Raw genomic sequence first — 25,886 nt, 5'->3', positions numbered from 1 at the left:
ATCCAAAAGGTTTCTGCAGCAATGTGTTCTTAGTACAAAAGAAAGGAGGAGGCCAGAGATTGGTCCTCAATCTCAGAGATTTCAATCCTTTTGTGGTTTACTGCCATTTCAAGATGGAAGATATCCACCTTCTGAGAGATCTCCTGCAAGAGAGGGACTGGATGGTCCGTCTACATCTCAAAGAAGCTTATTCAACATTTCCCATTTCTCCTTCCCACAGAAGATTCCTTCAGTTCCGTTTGAGGGACAAATGGTACGAGTATTTGATGCTTCCGTTTGGCCTGTCATCAGCCCTGTGGGTATTCACCAAACTTTTAAAAGCTGTGGTGAAACACCTTCGTGGAAGGGGAATACGCTAGATCATTTACCTAAACAATATGATACTATTAGCCCAGGACCAAGCTCATCTTCTTGGACAATCTCCTTATTGCAAAATCTGGGGTTTGTGATCAATCTAAAAAAAATTGTCCTTAATCCCCTCCTACACCTGGAGTTTCTGGGGCTTCAAGTGGATTCCGTCAAGGCTCAATTTCTTCTCCCTTCCCAGAAAATGAAGTAGATCAAGAGAGAGTTGAGAGCAACCTAGTCGAAACAGATGGTTTCTTGGAGATCCCTGGCCCGGATTGTGGGGTTACTTGCTTCCTCGATACTAGCCGTCTTTCCGGGTCTCTTGCATTACAGAGCCCTTCAGAGACTAAAGAGCCAATATCTGCAACAGGGCCTATCAGATGATCATCTAATTCCTTTATCAATCGAAGCCCAGGAGGAAGTCCACTGGTGGCTCTCAGAGCCATTTTCGGAGCCTCGCCAGAGGTAGTGATAGAGTCCAATGCCAGTCAGTGGGGCAGGGGAGCAAGATTCGGACCATTTTTGATAAGAGGTTGGTGGTCTTCCAACAAATTATATGTCCACATAAATTGCCTGGAACTTCTTACAGGGTCCTTCGCCATCAGGTCTCCCTCACCAGTCAAAAGCAACTGCTGCATCCTCTTGAGGATGGACAATGGATCAGGAGTCTGGTACATCAACCAGTTGGGAGGGACCAGATCACGCCTGTTAGCAAACATTGCCAGGGAATTCTGACACCTTTGCCTGTCACAGAAGATAATGGAAGTGGCAGAATTCCTTTCGGGGAAAGACAATCTGGCAGCAGGTTCAAACTCTCATTTTCTGAGGGACTCCAGCGATTGGAGATTTCCTCCTTCGATCTTCCAGCAGATCATGTCCTTGTTAGGTCCTTTTCACATAGATCTGTTTGCATCTCACCTCAACTTTCACTTCCAAACTTTTTCATTTGGAGACCAGCTTTGTTAGCCCTGGCAACGGATACTTTCCTGCAGAACGGGGCAAGTCAGATGAATTACGTCTTTCCTCCATTTGCCATGATTCCGAGACTGGCCGCACAAATGAGATGCCAGTATGCATCATTGATTCTTATCACTCCTGTGTGGAAGAATCAACCTTTGTTCCCATCTCGTCTGGAGTTGTCAAATGCTCTTCCTTTCCTTCTTCCAGTCTTTGTGTCTCTCCTCCTGGACCCAGTAGGATCCCCTCACCACTTCCTGATAGTGGGTCAATTGACTCTCATGGCTTGGAAATTATTGTGAGACATTTCCCAAATGCAAGGCATTTCATCAGCAGCTGCCTTGTTTGGCTCCATCCACGTGCAAGAGATATTCATTAACATGGAGGACATAGGTAGGTTGGTGCCTTTGTGGGGAGGTGGACCCTGTGGGATCCGAACTCAAGTATATTCTGAATTTTTTGTCTGAGTGCGCTGAATCTAGTTTATGTTACAGGTCAGTAAACAATTTCAGGTCAGCTATCTCTGCAGGACGATTGGATTGATTGTAAATCTATTGGACAACATCAGTTGGTATGTAAAATGCTTAAGGGCATCATGGTGAACAACCCTCCTAAACCACGCTACTCGCAGTTGTGGGATGTGCATGTAGTATTATCCTTTTGAATTCCTGGCCAGATAATTATTCTTTATCTTTAAACAATTGTTAGCGAAATTGACAATGTTATTATGCCTACTTTCATGTCGCAGAGTTTTGGATGTGAAAGCCTTAGATCTAGCAGGTAGGTTGTTTTTTTCCCACAGGAGTTTCCTTTATCATTTCCAGAAGGACCAATTGTATGTGTACATCTGTTGATATTCCTGTTTTTCCTCACAGTGATAAGCTTTGTGTGGTCAAATGTTTGAAAGTGTACGAGGAACGTACCGCTGATCATAGGAATGATCCTTTGGGTCCTCTTCTCATTACGATTCAGAAACCCTTTCGTCCTGTATCAGCTGCTACTTTTGCACGCTGGGTCCGTTGGGTGATGTCTTAAGCAGGTATTGATATATCTATATATGGTGCACATTTCACCAGAGAAGCCATGGCTTCAAAGGCTTTTTTTTTGGATTCCAGGTTGGAAGATATTCTCCATGCAACTGATTGGTCGAATGATTCCATGTTTATGATGTTTTATTATAAACCAATTGTACATGTTTCATCTTTGGTTGTTGATCAGTTTTGAACCAGCATAATCGGAGCCTCCGTTCCTGACATAGAATACTACATTTTCTAGCTTTGCAACAAGCATTTTAGATTCTATTAAGGACACGGAGGTGAGAATTATCCCACCCCCGGCAATGCTTTATCTGTCAGATTTTGAGTGTTTGATTACATGAAACTGTAGATGTATTTCGCAGCTCCCCCCTTGATTTAATCTGAGGCTGAATTGGGATTCAATTTTTCTCTTGCTTTAGTCTTTTGAGGCTGAATTGGGATTCACTTTTTCTTTTATTTTAGGTTCGGATTCTAAACAGACGTGAGCTTCATGGACTTACTTGCTGCTCATCTATGGAAGGAATGGATTCTAATTAGACGGGAAGCCTTATGAGTCTGTGGTCGGCCGAAGTAGAATACAAAATTTTCTAGCTTTCATGTCAATAATTTTTAATTCTATTAAGGACACAGAGGCGAGGATTATGCTTCTGTTTCTATGCTTCTTATTTTCAGCAGCCAATTAAAAGAGATCTTATTTAAAAACTACACGTCCCATAACTCCCATAACCATGTGACCAACCACAGAGATAGCCCACATATATAAACTCCTGACATCATCAGACTTCCTCTTTCTTTGCGAATAACAACAATCAAACTTGATTCTGTCAATATGCTGAAACAGTCTTACGGAACATCAAGTGTTCCTCAACTCCCAAAACTGGAACCAAAACACGATACTTCTCCTTGCATACAGACCGATCCACCATTGCACACACAGGCCCTGAAATTTGGGATCCCAGATGATCCAACTCACAAGTCGCTGAAGATAACTGACACTTCAATGAGATAAATCTGGAGATATCCACCCTTATCCAGACTGCTTCTGATCAGTACCTGAGGAAAAAACAAAGGGAAGTCATAACAACCACTCCCTCAACATTGCATACAACAAATTAAAAGGGGGGAAAACAAATTCTTTGCATTATGAATATTCATAATTAGTATACTTATACCTTACGAACAACTTCATAACTCATCAGGGTCTCTGTGTCCTTAATAGAATTGAAAATTTGTGACGCGAAAGCTAGAACATTTTGTATTCTATGTCAGGACCGGAGGCTCAGATTATGCTTGTTTAAAGCTGAGCCACCACTATTGACGCCACATCTACCACAGGTTTATAATAAAAATGATTTAAAAGTGGATTCAGAAGGCCAATCTGCCGCCTTCATGATATCCTCTAGGCGAGACCCTAGGTTAAAAGACTTGGATGCCAAAGCGCCTCTAACTGAATGAGCTCCAAACACAGAAGTATCTACTCCAGCTTCCGAAAGAAGCCAACGCAGCCATCTAGCTAAAGTGGCCGAAGTAACCGGTTTAAAGGGCTTTTTTAAGGCAATCTGTCCCTCTTAATCTGCTCGGAATTCATGCGTAGCCACCTCATATGCCCATAGACACTGTACTACACACAACTTGTAATCATGAGGAAACGCCGGATATGATATGGACCTAATGTTAGTCTTGGTTCTTCTAGAAACTGTAAAGCTCACACCTTCCGGGGAATACTGACGACCTTGGAGGCCCAAAGCTCTAACGTCTGACACTCTTGTACAGGAAATCAAACATAGCAACATAGTCAATTTAGCCGCTAGTTGTTTAAGAGATAAATATTTATTATCAGGCCAGGATTTCAAAAATCGAAGCACAACATTCACATCCCATAAGGATGAATATTTAGCTTGAGGAGGATTGGAAAAACGAATACCCCTCGGCAATTTACGTACCAGCGGGTCTTCTCTGATAGGTTTACCATTAATAGAAACATGGCCTGCCAAATAGCCAATCTGTAATTGTTAACCGATCTATAAGACAGGCCAGATTCAGCTAAAGACGACAAAAATTGATTACGGAACAGACATCCGCCTGAGAGGGATCCAAACTCCTCTTGCCACACCAGCAAACCCATCTCTTCCATGCCGAAGCATAACGCTAATGGGTTATTTCTGGACCAGGCCTGGCTGATAAAGGCTGCAGCTTTTGCCAAAATACCTGGCAAATTCTATCTAACCCCGAAACCCTCCAAGCCAACAGTTGCAGCTGACTGGATGACATCAGAGGATGTGGAAGGCCTACTGGGTCCAGCAACAGATTCAGGAGATGAGGGATCCGAAGAGGAAAATCGCACGACATTTCCAAAGCCATGGGGAACCATGGCTGAGCCCTCCATAAAGGAGTTATTAAGATTAGGTTGATCTTCTGATGACTCCCCAGGGACAGAACCCTGGGTATCATACTGAAGGGCGGAAATGCGTACCTGCTGTGGGAAGACCAATCCTGCAAAAACGCATCTGTTGCCAGAGCTTCTGGATCCGGACGCCAACTGAAGAAGGCCGGAATCTGACGACTTGTTCTGGAGGCAAACAGGTCCACTGAAAAAGGACCCCACCTGTGACTGATCTGTTTGAAAATCTTCGGATGTAAGCTCCAATCGCTGAAATCCCAGAGATGGCAGGAATACCAGTCCGCCACCAAGTTCTTCGTACCTGGAAAATATTCTGCAATAACCGAGATCCGATGTTGCAGACAAAAGTGCCAAAAATCCTTGGCAATCTCTGCTAACATGCGAGACTTCGTGCCCCCCAGTCTGTTCACATAACATACTGCTGAGACGTTGTTCATTCTCAACAGAATGCAACAATCTGACTTCATTGGGGAAACGCTCCTGATTGCAAAGGAGCCCGCTAACAACTCCAGACAATTGATGTGAAGTTGAAGCTCGTTCTCCGTCCAATGACCTCCCGTAGAGAGGGATCCACACCTGGCCCTCCAACCCCATCTGCTTGCATACGATTCCAGAATAACATCCGGAGTCCTGCCAAAAATTACTCTGCCATTCCAGGCTTCCATGTGGTTCAGCCACCAATTCATTTCCAACCCGGCTTCTGCAGATAGATGAATCGGATCGGAGTACGATAGACCTTTCTGCAGGTGCAGAATCTTGAGGTGTTGGAGAGCCCTGTAATGAAGGGGTCCTGGGGAAATTGCATAAATAGACGAGGCTAGGAGATCCACTATCTGAGCTACGGATCTCAACGATATTGTCTGGGCTCGCAGTTCACACCTCAACTCCTTATTGATATTCCAAATCTTTTGAGGAGGAAGAACTAACTGGGATGACACCGAATCAATCAGAAATCCGCAAAATTCCATCTCCTGAGAAGGGGTTGGGAAAGACTTTGGTTGGTTGATGACAAATCCCAGTTCCTGCAACAACTTTACTGTCCATTAAAAGTGAAGGAGCACAGTCTGAGGGTCCTGCGCCATCAGGATTAAATTGGTGAGATACATGATTAACCTGACACTTCTGGCTCGGAGAGCTTCTGCCACCGGTCTCATCAGTTTGGTGAAACACCGTGGGGCTGATGAAAGACCGAATGGAAGGGCCTAGTACTCGTAACATTGCCCTTGCCAAAAGAACTGAAGAAAACGCCTGTGAGGAGGGAAGATGGGAACTGAGAGGTAAGCATCTTTCAAATCTAGTCTCACATCCAATCACCTTCCTGGAGCAAACCCCTTAGAAGATGGAAACCCTCCATCTTGAAATCCTGGTATGCTAGCCACGAATTGAAGCTTCTCAAGTTGAGAACTAAACAAGATCCCCCGTCTTTTTTGCTGTCTAGAAAGACATTGCTGATGAAAACCCCGGGATGAGGAGAAGAACGACAAATGGCGCCTTTTCGCAACAGGGACATAATTTCCTCTGATACGAGCTCTTGATCTCGTAAGGAAAATATATTTCCCCTGGTTGTGAATCCTTTATTGGGGAAGTGTAAAATTCCAGTTTGAAACCCTGAACTGATTCTAGAACTCAGGAGTCCTGAGAAATGTTTGACTAATTGTGTGAGAACAACTGAATCCTTCCCCCCAAAATCACCTCTGAAGAGGGTATTATCCTCATCTGAAAATCTTGTGTCTTGGTTGCCTTTTTGATAGCCTCTGCCTCGACGGTATAGCTGGCGACCTCCACAAAGTTTTGAAGGGTAGAAGGTTTGGTCTGAGGCTTGGTCCTGCCAGGAAATTTGATATCTGTTGAAAGCTTTGCAATGTGAGCCCTGGTAAAATCTGCTGCCTGACGAGCGGACTCTATAACGTCCGACCCTTCCAAAAAGGGTATCGCAGAAAACTTTTTTCAAAGACAGGTGTGCCTTATCTAGGGTGTTGTAGGTCACTGCAATCTTTGCCAGGTCCTTTACAAAGGGAGCCCCAAATAACAATCCTTGTGCAACGGGTCCAGATTCAGAGGGAGCAAGATCATTTAATTTAGGGTCTATATGCATGAGAATTGAACGTCGTCGTTCAGTGGACATGGCGATGTTGGCATTACCTAACTGACTGACTGCTTGTTGAGCCCAGCCAATTAAAACATTTGGATCCACAAGGACACCAGATTCTTTGGCTATAAAACCCAATTCCAAAATTATTGTAATGGGACCTGAAATATCCAACAACTTATCCTGACAAGTATCCTGACAAGTACGCCAGACTCTATCCAGTCCTTTTTTGGGGTCCTTGGCCCACGTTTTCATAAAAGTGACCATGGTCGGGTCAACCTCAGGAGTGTCCGCTACTTTGCCGTGGCAGAGGGAACCAATTGGTAGAACGGGGATGGATAATCTCTGAAGGACCGAAGGTAAGTACCTCAGGACCGTTAGATCCTGTGTCAGCCCCCGTGCAAGATATCTTTTCTTGGTAGGACCAGAAGTGTCCTCCTGATCGCTATCGGAATATCCTTTAGATGAATCTGACCCAGAAGGATCCAAGTCTTTTGAGGGGTCATCAAGGATGTTTGCGGTAGAACATGGCTATAACCATGCTAATCCAAGATTGTCGTAGACAACTTCTCAAAAGCCTCAGAATGCCACTTTTTACTTTAGTTTTACCCTTGCCTTTACACCCTGACAATGAGGTAGATGCAGAATTAGTTTCAGCAGACGCAGTCAGCGGAGGTAACCAACCCTGTTGGCGTGTGAAACCTTTTAGATGAGAGGTCAGGGGGCCTAGAGCTCTGGCCAGAGCCTTGTTAACTGATAACTGTACATTAGAGTCTAAAGCCTCCACCAGGCTTTCCTCAAAAGAAGGGGGAAACACATTGGTATTCCCCTCTGTCCTCCTCATAAGGATCATACTGGGCCATGATTGATATAGATATATATATATATGTGTGTACCTTAGTACTAAACAGGGGGAGTGTAAACCCAAACAGGTGCAAATATTAGTAAAGTAAAACATGGAGGGAGGCGCCTGAACTCTCTAGGCAAAGCCTATGCACAAATTTACAACCCTGGGTATACTCAGATACTAAAGGGTGTTGAGAGAAATCCAAGGCGCTAGGACTACCCACACAAGTGAGGTACCATTTTTATCGGGAGACTTGGGGGAACGCTGGGTGGAAGGATTTTTGTGGCTTCTCTCAGATTCCAGAACTTTCTGTCACCGAAACTAGAGGAAAAAGTATTTTTTTTGCCCAAATCTAGAGGTCTGCAAAGGATTCTGGGAACAGAACCTGGTCAGAGTCCCACAAGTCACCACATCTTGGATTCCCCTAGGTGTCTAGTTTTTAAAAATGCGCATGTTTGCGAGGTTTCCCTAGGTGCCGGCTGAGCTAGAGGCCAAAATCCACAGCTAGGCACTTTGCAAAAACCAGCTCTGTTTTCTTAGTGAAAATGTGTTGTGTCCACGTTGTGTTTTGGGGCATTTTCTGTTGCGGGCGCTAGGCCTACCCACACAAGTGAGGTACCATTTTTATCGGGAGACTTGGGGGAACGCTGGGTGGAAGGAAACGCGTGTCTCCTCTCAAATTCCAGAACTGACTGTCACCAAAATGAGAGGAAAAAGTGTTTTTTTGGCTAAACTTTGAGGTTTGCAAAGGATTCTGGGTAACAAAACCTGGTCAGAGACCCACAAGTCACCCCATCTTGGATTCCCATAGATGTCTAGTTTTCAAAATTTGCGCAGGTTTGATAGGTTTCCCCAGCTGTCGGCTGAGCTAGAGGCCAAAATCTACAGCTAGGCACTTTGCAAAAAACATGTCAGATTTCAATGTAAAAATGTGATGTGTCCATGTTGTGTTTCCTTACGCGAGCATTAGGCCTACTCACGCAAGTGAGGTACCATTTTTATTGGAAGACTTGGGGGAACACAGAATAGCAAAACAAGTGTTATTGCCCCTTGCCTTTCTCTACATTTTTTCCTTCCAAATGTAAGACTGTGTTTAAAAAAGATGTCTATTTGAGAAATGCCCTGTAATTCACATACTAGTATGGGCACCCCGGAATTCAGAGACGTGCAAATAACCACTGCTTCTCATCACCTTATCTTGTGCCCATTTTGGAAATACAAAGATTTTCTTGATACCTATTTTTAACTTTTTATATTTCAGCAAATGAATTGCTGTATACCCGGTATAGAATGAAACCCCATTGCAAGGTGCAGCTCTTTATAGGCTCTGGGTACCTAGGGTTCTTGATGAACCTAAAAGTCCTATATATCCCCGCAACCAGAAGAGTCCAGCAGACGTAACAGTACATTGCTTTCAAAAATCTGACATTGCAAGGAAATGTTACAGAGTAAAACATGGAGAAAAATGGCTGTTTTTTTACCTCAATTTCAATTTTTTTTTTATTTGAGCTGTTATTTTCTGTAGGAAGCACTTGCAGGTTCTACACAGATGACCCCTTGCTGAATTCGGAACTGTGTCTACTTTTCAGAAATGTTTAGCTTTCTGGGATCCAGCATTGGTTTCACACCCATTTCTGTCACGAATTGGAAGGAGGTTAAAAGCACAAAAAATATAAAAAATGGGGTATGTCCCAGTAAAATGCCAAAATTGTGTTGAAAAATGGGGTTTTCTGATTCAAGTCTGCCTGTTCCTGAAAGCTGGGAATATGGTGATTTTAGCACCGCAAACCCTTTGTTGATGCCATTTTCAGGGGAAAAAAACACAAACCTTCTTCTGCAGCTCTTTTTTCCCATTTTTTTTTTAAACAAGTTTTTTGCTGTATTTTGGCTAATTTCTTGGTCTCTTCAGGGGAACCCACAAAGTCTGAGTACCTCTAGAATCCCTAGGATGTTGGGAAAAAAGGACGCAAATTTGGCACGGGTAGCTTATGAAAAGCCCTGGCAGTGAAGGGGTTAACTGGCTGCCGAGCAGCAAAGAAAGAGGAGGTTAAAATGGTGGAAGTACCTTTTGAAGGGCTGGACTGCTGGGGATTGACCCATGTGACACACAAGCTGGGGTTCATGGGGCTTGTAGTTTATATTGCTGTTTTTTCTCTAATATTGTTTCTGACTGGCTGCTGTAAATATGTAGTAAAAAAAGAGAAGCATAATCTGCGCCTCAGGCCCTGACAGAGAATACAAAGTTTTCTAGTGTAACGTTAAGAATTTTAGATTCTATTAAGGACACGGAGGCGAGGATTATGCTTCTCAATTCTTTACTACTCAAAAACAGCAGCCAATGAAAAAACAATAAACATTAAAGAGGCTTTGAACCCCGCCTCCCATAACAACCAATAGCAAACCAACATAGTCTATAAACAGGGGAGGCACCAACTGACGTCCTCTTTCTTTGAATAATCAGAGAAAACATACAGTGATCAAGTCAAACAAAAGTATCTGGGACGAAGAACCATCCACCAAAATTCCAGGTTGCCAAGAACGACCAAACAACAGCTCGTCAACTTCACCCTTGTTTGGCATCTGTGTCTGAAAGAAAAATCCATCATAAAACTTGAGAATAATACGATCAAAAAATGTTCAGGGTGGGAAGCAAAAGACTATAATACAAATCATTGAATAATATCATTCAATTCAACCTATATACTGGGTGGAATAATCCTCGCCTCCGTGTCCTTAACAGAATCTAAAATTCTTAACGCTACACTAGAAAATTTTGCATTCTATGTCAGGACTGGAGGCTCCGATTATGCTGGTTCAAAGCTGATCCACCACCAAATTAGACACATGTACCATAGGTTCATAATAAAAACATTTTAAACATAGAATCACCAGACCAATCGGCCACCCTAAGAACATCCTCCAATCTGTAACCCAAAAAAGAAGCTTTTGATGCCATGGCCTCCCTGGTAGAATGGGCTCCATATAGAGACATATCAATACCTGCCTCTGACATCACCCAACAAACCCAGCGTGCCAGAGTAGCTGCTGAAACTGGTTTGAAGGGTTTCTCTGTAGAAATAAGAAAAGGACCCAAAGGATCCACTCTGTAGCCTGCAGTGTGTTCTTCATATACCTTTAAACATTTGACTACACACAGATTAGCATTATGTGGAAATGCTGAGTAATCCACAGACGAAGACATACATTTAGTACGCTTGGAAATGATAAAGGAAACCCCAGAAGGAGAGAATAACCTCCCTCCTAAATCCAGGGCTTTCACATCGGACACCTTGCGACAAGAAATTAAACAGAGTAAAATAGTTAACATTGGGACAACTGTTTCATAGATAACAAATGATTCTCCGGCCAATTAGACAAAAAAGATAAAACAACATTCACATCCCAAAGCTGTGAATAGCGTGGTCTAGGTGGATTGGCCACTCTGATACCTTTCAGCAATTAACAAACCAAAGGGTGTTGCCCAGCCAGTTTATTATTAATCCAAGAATGTCCAGCTGAAATAGCAGATCTAAAATTATTTACCGACCTCTAACACAAACGAGAGTCTGCACACTCAGACAGGAAATTTATAATGTCCTTGACTTCGGATCCCACGGGATCCAAATCTTCTCGAATGCACCAACCCACCCACTTCTTCCATGCCAGGGAATATCGTTTGTGGGTGGAAGGAGTCCAAGCTTGTCGTATAAACGAGGAAGCTGAAGCCAAAAGGCCCTGCACTTGTGAATGTCTCCCGATATCATCCAGGCCATGAGACACAGTTGACCTGATAGAAGAAGAGGGTGCTGGGAACCCATTGGATCCAGAAGGAGCTGGGGAAACACTGGCAGCTGAAGAGGAAGGGCAATCAGGGGTTCCAGAGGGGATGGAAACCACGGTTGACACTTCCAAAAGGGAGTTATGAAAACTGCAGACGCTGCTTGTCGTCGCAAGCACGTTGCAACTTGAGGAATCATGGCAAACGGAGGAAACGCATAATTCACCTGAGATGACAAATCCTGCAGAAACACATCCGTCGCCATGGCCAGAGGATCTGGCCTCCAACTGAAAATTTTGGGATCTGGAACTGAAGTGAGGTGCAAACAGAACCAGTTGACAAGGTCCCAATATCCCCATGACCTTCTGAAAAACAGAAGGCAGAAGTTTCCAGTCGCTGGAATCCCTCAGGAATCGAGAGTTCCAATCTGCCACTAAGTCATCTTTGCCTGGAAGGAATTAAGATGTCACCACGATCTTCCGATCCAGACAAAGGTTCCAGAACTGCCTGGCAATATTCGTCAGGAGGCGAGACCTTGTTCCCCCAGACGGTTGATATACCGGACTGCAGACACATTGTCCATTTTCAGAAGAATACAACAATTGCTCCTGTGGGGGGATCGAGATCTGATGGCTGAAGAACTCGCTAAAAGTTCCACACAATTGATGTGGAGATGCAATTCCTCTGAGGACCACCTCCCTTCTGTCGAAAAAGGACTGCATCTCGCTCCCCAGCCCCAGTGACTGGCATCCGATTCTATCACCACCTCAGGGATGTCCCCAAAGATGGCCCTGCCGTTCCACGCCTCCATGTGAGAGAGCCACCACTGAAGTTCTTCCCGGTCTTCTAGAGGTATTGGAACCAGGTGTTTGTATGAGAAACCCTGAAGGAAATGGATCTTCAACCTCTGCAAGGCTCTGTAATGGGGAGGACCCAGAAAAACCACCTGAATCGAAGAGGCCAAAAGGCCTGCAATCCATGCTATGGACCTCAAAGAAACCATCTGTTTCGATAACGCCAACCTCAACTCTCTCTTGATCAAATTCATTTTCTGAGGAGGAAGAAGCAACAGGGCTTGTATCGAATCTACCTGGAATCCCAGGAACTCCAAGCGTTGGGATGGAATCATGCAGGATTTCTTGTGATTGATCACAAACCCCAGATCCTGAAGAAGAGAGCTCACCCAAAACTGGTGGGTCAGTAACAGAGATTGATCCTGAGCCATGATAATCATGTTGTCTAGATAGATTATCAATCAAATGCCTCTCTGGCGAAGATTTTCCACTACTGGTTTCAAGAGTTTGGTGAACACCCACGGAGCTGAAGACATTCTGAAAGGGAGCATCAGCTATTCGTACCAATTATTTCTCCACTGAAATTGGAGGAACCATAGGTGGGGAAGCGCTATGGGGACTGATAAGGAAGCGTCCTTCAGATCTAGAGGAACCATCCAATCTCCCTTTTGAAGAAGGTCTCTCAACAGATGGATGCCCTCCATCCTGCAATGACGGTATAACACAAAGGGGTTGAAATGCCTTAAAGTGAGTACTAGTCTTTGACCACCTCCCTTCTTTTGCACCAAGAAAACGTTGCTGCAGAAACCTCTTGGATGATGGGAAGTTATAGAAATGGCCTTCTTTGTTGACAATTCCTGAACTTCGCCATCTATAAAGGATTTGTCTAGTTGGGAAAAAAGGATAGGAGGAGGTAAAGCGTGCTGTTGAGGAACCAATATCAGTTCTATGGGATACTCCTGAACCATATCTAGAACCCATGCGTCTGAGAAAATGTAAGCCCATTTTTGAATGAAAAATTTTAGTCTGCCCCCTAAGGAGATAGAAGGAAAAGGAAGATTTATTACCTGTGGGGGTGTTATTGATGGCTCTGTAACCTCTATGTGCGGCTCGATTGTTGCGGTTACTTGCTCCTCTATATCTGGAGGGGTAGAAACCTGCTTGGGAAGGGTCCTGGGTGTAACCCCTGCGTCTTGGATAAGTACCTCTGGCAGGACCTTGTTGAAAACCCCGGTCGGTAGAGCGTCCTCAAAATCGACCAGCCAGTTCAAAAAGTGGGTTAAATATTATTTTAAGGGAAGACTGTGATTAATCCAAAGAGGTGACAGTATTAACAAATTTAGCAATGTATTTCACAAACAAGCCAAATCTGCCAACTGAGGGTCAATACGCAGTAAGACGGACTTTCTACGTTCCGACGCTAAAGCAAAATTTGCATTGCCAAGGAAACATGTCACCCATTGTGTCCACCCAGCCGGCACCTCCAGATGGATGGCTGCCCCGGTTTCCTGAGCCTGAAGAGCCAATTCGAATTTTTGCAAGGGGGCCGGACACATCCAGCAATTTATCTTGACAAGCCTTGAGGGCCCTGTCTATTCATTTCTTTGGGTCCTTGTTATATTTTTTAAGGAAAGTCACCATTGTATTGTCAATTTCAGGAGTGAGCGCAGTTTTATGAGGTAAATCTGGCCGCGAACCCTCCGATCTAAATCTGGATCTGACTTCCTTCTCAAACCCTTTACGAATATGCAGATGCATATAATCCGCTACAGCAGGGGCAGTAGCCCAATCTGATGGCTTGGGATGAATAATATCAGATGGCTCGAAAGAAAAAGGAAAGGGGGAGAAAGAAGAGGAAGGTTTACACTTTTTTGTGCGTTTCTTAGGTGGAGCGGAATCCTGGGAGGAAACAGAATCAGAGACAGTTGTATGCAAAGTAATAGGCGTGGAAGGATTTGAAGCATAAGTGTGTTCAGAGGTAGAAGGAAAGGGAATATTGGCCAATTTACTCTTGTGAGGCCACAGTTGCTCAGTAGAAGGGACAGACAGAGATGAAATATCTCCAGAAAGAAGAGAAGAAGAAGGGCCAGCCAGGTCATCAATCTTTTTGGATAAGGGGACAAGGGCTGATGAAATTGTTTTATCCAAAGACTTCTGTATGGAAGAGTCAACAACCTGTTTAAAACAGGGGTCAAAATAGTAATCTTCGTCTTCATAAGGGCCATACATCTCCAGGCCCTGACCATAATACTCTTCATCAGACATGGTATTGCCACTGTCAAAACTTCAATGTTTGAAGTGCTCACAATTGCTGAAAAAGCAAGTTTTTAAATGGTTCCAACCCCAGCCAGCACAGGTCAGGGGCGTCAAAAATCCAAAAATCAAAATAAATAAATAAATGTGGTGCACCAGGAGACGAGTGCCTGCACAGAAAAAAACGATAGCAGCCGCTATTGAAGAAAAACTGAGCTAAAATGAGGCATAGTAGAGATAATATCACAGAAAATCACTGCCCCTGTTGAATCAGCCCAAGGCCTGCGCCCGTGGTCCAACGAGAGAGGGAAGTTGACATGTCGCTTCCCTCCCTCGTGGGATGTATGTGCATGTGAATAGCCCAATTGGGCTATAGATGCATGTCTCCTGGTGCGATTAATAACGTCGCGACCAGGAAGTCGGGCAAGCCTTTCCTGACCTTTCGGTCACTCTCAGGCTACTGGTGCGCTCACGCGCAAGGAAAGGCAAAAGCCGCGATGCGCCAAAACTAAATTAACTGCTGCAATGCAGCAAGGAAAAGGAAATAATTAAATGAAGCCCTGGGGGCCGCCCATAATAGAATCTGCTGTGCGCGTGTGAGGCGCGTCGGAGAAATACAAAAGAAAAATGATTAATGCCGCCGACAAGGAAAAACAGAAGCGCGCGTACAAGGTGCGCGAGGCAGAAATAAAATGAATTACGGGCGCAACACTCACCCTTGCGCTTGGAAGAGCAAATCTCAAGTAATAAAAATACCACATAAAATCATTATACCAATAACCATGATCAAAGTAAGCACAAATAGGAAGGCACTTATCTGACTGCAGAGCAGCAAAGAAAGAGGAGGCCAGTTGGTGCCTCCCCGTTCATAGGATATGCTGGTCTGCTATCGGTGGTTACGGGAGGCGGGGTTCAAAGCCTCTTTAATGTTTATTGGTTTTTCCTGGCTGCTGTTTTTGAGCAGTAAAGAATTGAGAAGCATAATCAGAGCCTGCGTGTCCTTAATAGTACCAAAGATGGTTGTGGCAAAGCTAGAAGGCGCGGTACCCTCGCCGCCGAGCCTCGGCGCCTGCGCCACAATGTTCCGCCAGAGAAGAGACCAACGAGGGCCTGGCGGCTGGGGCGCGGAACTCGGTATGTGAAAGGACCTGCCCTTGCTTGAAAACACTCGTTTCACCTCCGGTTGGCTTTTCTTCTGGCTTACGAGGGTTCAGGGGTTTGCGGGGAGTGTTTCGGGGTGTCGCGCTCGGAATCTGAGGGAGTGAGCGTCAAATACACCGGAAGAGTACATCTGCGCATGCGCTGAGCGGAGATTTGTCCGGAGTAGATCAACGGTCACTAATCGTGCATAAAAAAGAATTTAAGACCTGCGCATGCGCTCAGCACTAGTTGCGAAAGAACCGAAAGTTCATATGTGCGCATGCGCCCATCGGAAAGAACTACTCGTATAAAACCAGTAGTTTGAATCCGCGCATGCGCCGAGCCGCGGATACTAATTGCGCGTAGTCCAGAAGTTAAGACCTGCGCGTGCGCGTAGCTTAGGTCACGAACTGTAAAAGGGCCCGGAAGTTGATACCTGAGCACGCGATGACCTTCCCTCGCCGGTGATGTGACGTGGCCGGAGGGGCAGGCTTCCCGCGCGGCCCCCCGGCCCCCGGGTGTGAGAGCAGCGAGCGAGCTCTGCGCAGGAGTGAGTACACCCCGTATCTCTGTGTTTAATGGGGGGGGGGCACGCACACGCTGCGGAGTCTCGGATTAGGCACATAGTGGAGTGAGTCTTCAACCTCTCGAATAGAAACACTACAGAGGAAGGTGCAGAGGTGAAGCTGTGCATGGGGGCGGTGGGGGCAGGAGGAGATCTGGGGAGCAGGCGGGGGTGGTGCAGAGGTGAAGCTGTGCATGGGGTCCTGGAGGGTGGGGGGCTCAGGGGGTGGCCTGGAGAGGGGGGTGCAGAGGTGAAGCTGTGCATGGGGCCTGGAAGGTGGGGTGGGGGTGAAGGGAGCAGGCAGGGGGGGTGCAGAGGTGAAGCTGTGCATGGGGTCCTGGAGGGTGGGGAGGGGGTGACAGGAGCGGGGGGGGGTGCAGAAGTGAAGCTGTGCATGGGGCCTGGAGGGTGGGGGGCTCAGGGGATGGTCTGGGGAGGGTGGTGCAGAGGTGAAGCTGTGCATGTGGTTGGAGGGTGGGGAGGGGGTGACGGGAGCGGGGGGGTGCAGAAGTGAAGCTGTGCATGGGGCCTGGAGGGTGGGGGGCTCAGGGGATGGTCTGGGGAGGGGGGTGCAGAGGTGAAGCTGTGCATGGGGTCCTGGGGGTGGTGGGGGGCAGGAGGAGATCTGGGGAGCAGTGGGGGGTGGTGCAGAGGTAAAGCTGTTTTTGGGGTCCTGGGGGTGGTGGGGGGCAGGAGGAGATCTGGGGAGCAGTGGGGGCGGTGCAGAGGTGAAGCTGTGCATGGGGTCCTGGGGGTGGTGGGGGGCAGGAGGAGATCTGGGGAGCAGTGGGGGCGGTGCAGAGGTGAAGCTGTGCATGGGGTCCTGGGGTGGTGGGGGGCAGGAGGAGATCTGGGGAGCAGTGGGGGGTGGTGCAGAGGTAAAGCTGTTTTTGGGGTCCTGGGGGTGGTGGGGGGCAGGAGGAGATCTGGGGAGCAGTGGGGGTGGTGAAGAGGTGAAGCTGTGCATGGGGTCCTGGGGGCGGTGGGGGCAGGAGGAGATCTGGGGAGCAGTGGGGGGTGGTGAAGAGGTGAAGCTGTGCATGGGGTCCTGGGGGCGGTGGGGGCAGGAGGAGATCTGGGGAGCAGTGGGGGGTGGTGAAGAGGTGAAGCTGTGCATGGGGTCCTGGGGGCGGTGGGGGCAGGAGGAGATCTGGGGAGCAGTGGGGGGTGGTGAAGAGGTGAAGCTGTGCATGGGGTCCTGGGGGCGGTGGGGGCAGGAGGAGATCTGGGGAGCAGTGGGGGGTGGTGCAGAGGTGAAGCTGTGCATGGGGTCCTGGGGGCGGTGGGGGCAGGAGGAGATCTGGGGAGCAGTGGGGGGTGGTGCAGAGGTAAAGCTGTTTTTGGGGTCCTGGGGGTGGTGGGGGGCAGGAGGAGATCTGGGGAGCAGGGAAGGTGAAGAGGTAAAGTTGTCTGTGGAATCCTCAGAGGCTCATGAGGAGCAGGCAGGGCTATAAATTGGTGGCTGAAAGGATGAAGCTGAAGCTCAGGAGTGTCATGCACAATGCAGCTTCAGGGGTGTGTTTAGCTACAGACAGCTGGAAGTTCAGCCACCTGCCATTAAACAGCCCTGAATGTGTTTTATGAATACTGCCCTGGGGACCTGTCAAGAGTGTATGCCCTTTATGTTTCCTGTGCCCTGGCCTTAAACAAAGGACTTGTTTACCCCTGTTCTGCTCTACATTGGACTGAGAGGAGACGAAAGGAATGCCAAGAATGCAGCACTCTTAGTCTGAGTAATGAATTCATTAAGGTACTTCTCAAGTTTCATGCACAGAGAAAATAATGTGGGCTTTTGTTTCAAAGGCAGTAACACAAGTGCAATTCTGAAAATAATCACAGCAGTGAAATAATAATGATCACAGAACTCAACAATGGTTGTGTGTGTGTGTATATATATATATATATATATATATATATATCAATTGATCAGGACAGCGATGGGAAGCTGCTTTGCTCCAAGTTATGCTGTAATTTTCATGGGTTGGTGGGAGGCCACTCGGGTATGGGTAGAAGAGAATGAGAAATGGACTAGACATATCTCAATGTGGACAAGATATATTGTTTACCTTTTTATGATATGGGAGGGAACACATCGAGAATTGGAGGAATTTTTGGATCATATTTCCGATAATACTTTAAATTTGAGATTTACTAGGAAAATACATCCAACAAGAATGAAATTCCTGGATGTATTATTGGAAGTTCAGGACAACACTCTACAGACGAGGCTATACCGTAAAGATACAGCAGGTAATAGTATCCTGCATGAGAGCAGTCATCATCCTACTAATTTGAAGTGGAATATTCCATATCGTGAATTACTCAGGGCTAGAAGGAATTGTACTACCTTGGAATCTTACAAGGAGGAGGAGAATAGGATGATGAAAAGATTGCGAGCAAGGGGTTATCCAGATAGGGTATTACGAATAGCCAGTGAGAGAGTAACTCAAATTAAGAGGGAAACTTTGCTGATAAAAACTCACAAGCAGGAGAAGGTAATCCCTGAGATGAGGATAATTACAATTTATAATAATGCGAGTCCAGCAATCAGGAAGGCAGTAATGAAGCATTGGCATCTAGTTAAAAATGATCCTATAATTGGGAAGGTGCTGGCTTCTCGGCCGAAGTTTACGTACCGGATGCAAAATCCTTACGTGATATTTTGGTCCATAGTTATTTGAGCGCACAGAGTCATCAACACATTGGCTGGTTTAGTCAACAGAAGGGTTTCTACAAGTGTGGTAGGTGTAAGGCATACAGCAATAGCAAGAATGTTAAGACGTATAAGACGGTCTTGGGTGAAATCAGAAAGATTAATAAAGCTATCTCTTGTATGTCAGATTATTGCATTTATGTTTTACAATGTCCCTGTGGGTTGCAATATATTGGTAGCACTATTGGTCCTGTAAAAAAGAGGATTTTGGAACACTATAGAGCCATTAAGCACTATGATGCTTCATATCCGGTTCTAGACATTGGTCAAAAATGCATAATCGTGATCCTAACAGTTTGATATTTTTTGGCATTGATAAAATTGAGAGAAACATATGTGGAGGGGATCGAGAGAGACTCCTGAGGATAAGGGAGTCCGAATACATTACTACATTATACTCCTTGGGACCAAGACACCGGGGGGTTTAAACGAGGATGAGGAGCTTTATGTACATGTAGGATTAATGTAATAGCATAAATTGAGAGTAATGGTGATTTTCCTATGTTTTTCCCCATTAGGTGCCTCTATTGAATTCTATATTAAGGTATATTAACTAGCTTGTTTAACAAGCTAGCTGCAAAACTCCTAGTTGCAAGGGATTTCCAGAGAGGCTGTGACGGCAGACAGGAGTTGCGCTGTAAATCTGTGCCTGGCGGAGTAGTGGGGCACCTTTCTTATCAGGAGTCATATGTGAACTCTGGGTAGTACAAAATTGTTGTATTCCTGCAGATTCTGGAACTTTACTGCACAGATATGTCAGTAGAATGTGTGCTTTTAGCTAACTTTTGAGATTCGCAAGATCTGTTTTTATAAGAAAACCTCTTTAGAGTCACACAGGTCACCCCAACCTGGACTTCACTACTTATCTAGTTTTCAGAAACGTACAGATTTAGTAGGTTTTCCTGGGTGGAAGCACGATCAACCCCCAAAATCCACTGATACCCATATTGCAAAAAATGTGTGTTTTTCAGTGGAAACATGTGATGCATTCTTCTTTAGTTTTGTGCTCTTTCAGGTGCTGAGCCCATCCTCAAAAATTGGGTTCCATTTTTATGTGGAGATAGTGGAAAACCTGGATGGTTGTGCAATTTGTGGATCGCAACAGGTTTCAAAAATATCTATCACAAAATTTAAATAAAGTAGTGATCTTAGCCGTTTAAGCAAACTTTCAGGTTTTGTAGGGTATTGTGGGAAAGTTAGTGGGATCAATGCAAGTTACACCGCCCTGGACACCTGTGGGTGTTCAGTTCTCAAAACAAATGAAGTTTGTTACTCTAACGTATACAGGTTTGCTTTAGCTCATCCAAAAGTGCTAGTTTCAAAGAACAAATAATGATCATAGTGTTGGAATATTGAAACCAAGGCTACTGAGAATGAGCTACAAAGCCACTGCAAGGCATTAACTGCTTCATGCATAAAAACATCTAAACACTGGGTTTTTTTTTTCTGACAAACCTAATCTGGAGTTCATATCAAATAGAAACTGAAAATAGGAAAGACTATATTGCAGAGTTTCATTCACTCAGTTATAAATATGAAGTATACATCTTTATGTAAGCATGAAATCATAATTATAGTTTCTTTAATATTGACTTTTTTTTTTAACAGGTCAAAGAACTGTGGTGAAAGAAATGTGTTAAGAATGGACGATCGAAAGGGCATTAGACTGTTTTACAAAGCAATATGCTGCAATGTTGAGCATTAAAAAAATCATGCCATGAAGGCTATTACCTGTTCAAAATCAATAAGACAGCTCGATGTACACACTCGGATTGCTTGAAAAAATACTCAGCAAAACTAACCAGAAGGAATTAGGGAATAGTGAACTTTTTAAATGCATTAAATGTTTCAACGCAGTTTTGTTTATAGCATTCTATAAGGAGTATGTGAAATCAGCATGGAAGAAAGCCTTTGTGTATTTACTTTGAAAAGGGTTTGAACATAAAGCACACACAATGGAAAGACTATAAATGTTCTGAATGTAATAAAATACTCAGGACTAGGGGCCATCTAAAGATACACAAGGTAGCCCACGCAAGACTTCGGGCATATTAATGTAAGGAATGTGGACAGACATTCAGTCAAAAGAGTCTTGACACTGGAAAGAAGTTATGTGAATGCATTGAATGTCAGAAGCTTTGTATGCAAAAGGACACTTACTGGTAGATCAGGCAGTCCATGTTGAGGATACCACATTCTCTGCAAAAGGGAACTTGCAGACACACCAGAATGCCTATACCGATGCAAAACATTTTAAACTAATTGAATGTAAGCCTATGCCGATGCAAAACATTTAAAACTAATTGAATGTAAGCCAGCATTCATGAAAAAGACAGCTCTAATATGACAGTAAAACCTACACATTGGGCAAAAACCATATGGATGTAGTGAGTGAATGTGACAAGGCTTTCAATGCAAAGACCAACTTAATAGCATCTGAAAATACACACTGAAGAGAAACCATATAAATGTACTGAACGTGACAAGGCATTCATTAGAAAAGACATGTTAAAGCAACATCAGAAATTCAACATTGGCGAGAAACCCTTTCGTTGCAGTGAATGTGACAAGGCTTTTGTTGCAAAGAAATATCTAATGCAACATCTATTCATCCACTCTGAAGAGAAACCATATAAATGTACAGAATGTGACAAGGCATTCGTTAGAAAAGAGCTGTTAAAGCAACATCAGAAATTCCACACTGGAGAGGGACTCTTTCATTGTAGTGAATGTGACAAGGCATTCATTGCAAAGACAAACCTAATGCAACATCTGAAAATCCACACTGGAGAGAAACCATATAAATGTACTGAGTGTGACAAGGCATTCATTAGAAAAGACATGTTAAAGCAACATCAGATATTCCACACTGGAGATAAACCCTTTTGTTGTAGTGAATGTGACAATGCATTTGTTACAAAGGGAGCACTAATGCATCATCTGAAAATCCACACTGGAGAGAAACCATATAAATGTACAGAATGTGACAAGGCATTCATTGCAAATGAGAAGTTAATCCAACATCAGAAAGTCCACACCAGGGAGAAACCTTATGAATGTCCTGAATGTAACAAGACATTCATTAGAAAAGATGTGTTAAAAAACCATCAGAAATTACACACTGGAGAGAAACCGTATCGTTGTAGTGAATGTGACAAGGCATTTGTTACAAATGGAGAACTAATATTACATCACAGAGTTCACACTGGAGAGAAACCGTATGAATGCGCTGAATGTGACAAGGCGTTCATTACAAAGGCATCCCTCATACGACATCAGAGAATCCACACTGGGGAGAAACCATACAACTGTACTGAATGTGACAAGACATTCATTACAACTGGAGCCTTAACAGTACATCAGAGAGTCCATACTGGGGAGAAACCATATGAATGCACTGAATGTGGCAGGGCATTCATTACAAAGGCACTGCTGACACTACATTATAAAGTTCACACTGGTGAGAAACCATATGAATGTACTAAATGTGTCAAGGCATTTGTTAGAAAACAGCAGTTAAAACAACATAAGAAATTCCACTCTGGAGGAAAGGCATATGTTTGTAGTGAATGTGAGAAGGCATTTGTAAGAAAAGAGCACTTAAAACAACATCAAAAATTTCTCTCTGGAGAGAAACCATATGAATGTAGTGAATGTGAGAAGGCATTTGTTACAAAAGGGCAGTTGAAGCAACATCAGAAAACTCACACTGGGGAGAAACCATATGATTGCACTTACTGTGGCAAGGCATTCACTGCAAAGCACACACTTGCATTACATGAGAAAAGCCACACTGGGACAAAACCATATGGTTGTAGTGAATGTGAAAAGGCATTTGTTACAAATGGAGAACTAATACAACATCAGAGAGTCCACACAGGAGAGAAACCATATACATGCAATGAATGTGACAAAGTGTTTTTTGCAAAAAGAAGCCTAACACGACATCAGAAAGTCCACAGTGGAGAGACACCATATAAATGTACTGAATGTGACAAGGCATACACTTTAAAACACCAGCTAGTACTACATCAGAGAATCCACACTGGGAAGAAACCATATGGTTGTAGCGAGTGTGACAAAGCATTCTTTAATAAACAGACCCTAATGATACATCTGAAAACCCACATTGGAGAGAAACCATATGAATGCACTGACTGTGACCAGGCATACAGTAGAAAACACCATTTGATGGAACATCAGAAAATCCACACAGGGGCGAGACCATATGAATGCACTGAATGTGACAAGGCATTTAGGAGAAAGACCCACCTAATGCGACATCTGAAAATCCACACAGGAACAAACCCATATGAATGTGATAAGTGATTCACTCTAAAGCCCATGGTACTGTGACATCAGAAAATCCACCCTGGACAGAAGCCACATGATTGTAGTGAATGTGAGAAGTCATTTCTTTCAAAGGAGTGACTAATGCAACATCTGTAAGTCCACACAGCAGAGAAACCACATGAATGTGCTTAATGTGGCATGGCATTCATTTCAGAGCGACAGTTCATGCAACATCAGAAAGCCCATGTTGCGCAGAAACCATATAAACCTACTAAGTGTGACAAGGCTTTCACTCTGAAGCATCAGTTAGTAAAACATAACGAAATCTACAACGGAAACAAACATATGATTGTAGTGAATGCGACTAGGCGATTCAAAGGCAAGCCTAGTGCCAGACGTTCTCTGTAAAGGGAAGCCTAATACATATGTCCACACAGAAGAGAAACAACTAATATGAAAAGTCATTCATCCCAAAGAAAGATAATGACACAATAGAAAGTCCACATGGGGAAGAGCGTGTGAATGTACTGAACATTAAAAGGCTTTCGTACTGAAGCACCCTTCTAATAAACCATCCGAAAATCCATGCAAGAAAGAAAAAATGTCAGTACTGTCATTCTGACAAGGCAGTCCTTACAATGGCAAAGCTAGTAAAGCATCAAAAGGTTGACACTGTGGAGAAATCAGATCAATGTACTCAATCTGACAAGGGATTTATTGAAACAAGAGGACTGCTTTCTCATTGGCACATTCATCTGGAGTGGAAACCACATCAGCGTGCTAAATGATATGAGGCATCGATTGCAAAGAGGGATCTAATGCCCATCAGAAAGACCAAACTTTGGAGAGATCTTTTTAGTGTACTGGATGTGACACCCCTTTCATTCAAAAGAGAGCATTTCCCTGTCACTGGAAATTTCCCATGGGGAAGAAGCCACATCAATCCACTGAACATGACAAGGGAAAGTGAAGGGTAAAAAGAAGCCATATCAGTGCATTTTATTTGAAAGCTAATGCTGGCGTGAAACCAAATAAATGCTTCACATGTGAAAAGTATTCATTATAGTCATCACTAAACAAGTATTTAGTAGAACGGATTAGCTAATGCAACATCAGAGATCTCACACTGGATAGAAACATTATGAATGTAGCAAATGTGATAAAGCTTACATGCTTGGACTATCTTAACCCTCCAAAAAGCGTCTCAAGGTCCACCAGTGGGCAGCGACCAACAGTTTAGAAAACACTGTTGTAACTAATTCTGCACTTGGGCACAGAAAAACGTATTCAGTTAACCTCTGAAACTGGGACATACTAACTTTCCAAAATTCAGCAGGACAGATGGTGAAACATCAGAACTTTCTCAGCACATCCCGAACATCTGGCCACCCAAGTGAAGTTGTGCAAAAAGACCAAACTTTCCTATTCCACATTTGCTACTTCTTTTGTATTTGACTCTGAGAAAAGTATATATATAGGTGGTTACCTACCTATCAGTCATTAAGTTGTTTGATTTATAATTTTGTTCAGTGACCGTAACCACAGAGAATAAAAGAAAGATGTGTTAAGCCCTTGTTTGGGAGGGGGGGGAAGCAGCAAAACATTATCACGTAACACTGTTGATCCCCCGACCCAAATGAAGACCAGCGCTAAATTTATTTTCCACTAATCCACTGTTCCAATCATAGTATGCACATGTTGCTGTGCGTACGCACAAGGTGTGAAAGGAGTTGCAGCCATGCAGAATAGGTCTTAAACCACAAATTGAGACACAATACTTTCCCAATGATCACAGGATCAATAAGGTGCCACTGACCTATCTTCTGGTCACAGGAAATTGCACTATAAGGCTAGATGAATTTTACAAGGTACCTTGTGAAAAATTGCCACACACAAATGGTTTTCCACTTTGTGCCTAACTGTAAATGCTGCAGAAAAGGGTGATGTTTCTCTAATGTCTCTCCGTTGTATGAAGTAATGTGCTGCTTAATGTACAAAGAGGTTCTATCTCCACCTCTGCTACAGGACTGTATCCTCATCCTGTGCACAGAGGTTCTAACCTCCACCCGTGCACAGACATTCTAGTCTTCACATGGCCTCTAGCCCACAGCTGTGTACAGAGGTTCCACTGTTCACCTCTGCTTCAGGGTTTTTAACCTAAATTGTTACATAGGAATTCTAATCTCCAGCTTTACATAGTGGTTATTGCTGCTAACTATGCACAGGAGTTCTACCTTTCACCTGTTCATGGGGTCTCTAACTTCATTTTGCTCACAATGATTGTAACCTCCACCTTTGCACAGGGACTCCACCCTCGACCAGTGCATTAACAATGCCTCCTGAAATTCCACTGGATAGTTTTTTAATTTTTTTTTATAAATATATCTTTAATAACTGTTATCCGCTGAAAAACAGCAATACGGATACAGAAAATACACAAAAGTCCCAGCCATCTCCAAACAGTTGGCATGCAGTAAAGATTATCGTAGATCAACATCCATATTAAGAAGAAAACATAAGTATTATGTCCCAACGCTCTGCCGTTATGGTATCTCAGGCGTCACAGCACCTGCATCAGGAGAAGCTAGCACCTCATCCTCAGAATACACGCCCTTTGACCCCTCCTCCTGCCCCACAGATGTACTCGACAGCGCTCCCCAAGCCTGTAGGT

At 44.2% G+C, this 25,886-nt stretch overlaps 1 protein-coding gene and 1 long non-coding RNA gene across 2 annotated transcripts in view; one reads left to right on the top strand and one right to left on the bottom strand.

Annotated features, from left to right (window-relative positions):
* LOC138297190 (uncharacterized) overlaps window positions 1–15,794 on the bottom strand; it is a 39,838-nt gene extending 24,044 nt beyond the window's left edge. The window contains exons 1-2 of the long non-coding RNA XR_011203925.1: window positions 15,682–15,794; window positions 3,316–3,395 (exon numbers count right to left, since the gene is read on the bottom strand). This is a non-coding gene — a long non-coding RNA (uncharacterized lncRNA). The remainder of the gene's footprint in view (window positions 1–3,315; window positions 3,396–15,681) is intronic.
* A 207-nt stretch (window positions 15,795–16,001) lies between these two features.
* Window positions 16,002–24,783, top strand: LOC138295232 (zinc finger protein 850-like). The gene is made up of 2 exons (XM_069233412.1): window positions 16,002–16,194; window positions 20,531–24,783. Exon 2 carries the CDS (start codon window positions 21,428–21,430, stop codon window positions 23,249–23,251), a length of 1,824 nt encoding a protein of 607 aa, XP_069089513.1. The 5' UTR covers window positions 16,002–16,194; window positions 20,531–21,427; the 3' UTR covers window positions 23,252–24,783.
* The last annotated feature ends 1,103 nt before the right edge of the window (window positions 24,784–25,886 follow it).

This window comes from Pleurodeles waltl, chromosome 5 (genome assembly GCF_031143425.1).
Source record: "Pleurodeles waltl isolate 20211129_DDA chromosome 5, aPleWal1.hap1.20221129, whole genome shotgun sequence".
Classification (NCBI taxonomy): Eukaryota; Metazoa; Chordata; class Amphibia; order Caudata; family Salamandridae; genus Pleurodeles; species Pleurodeles waltl.
This window is presented reverse-complemented; position numbering and strand designations above follow the sequence as displayed.

What these genes read in the sequence shown, in the direction of transcription:
- LOC138295232 (XM_069233412.1), top strand. Translation starts at nt 21,428, where the DNA reads ATGTTAAAGCAACATCAGAAATTCAACATTGGCGAGAAACCCTTTCGT.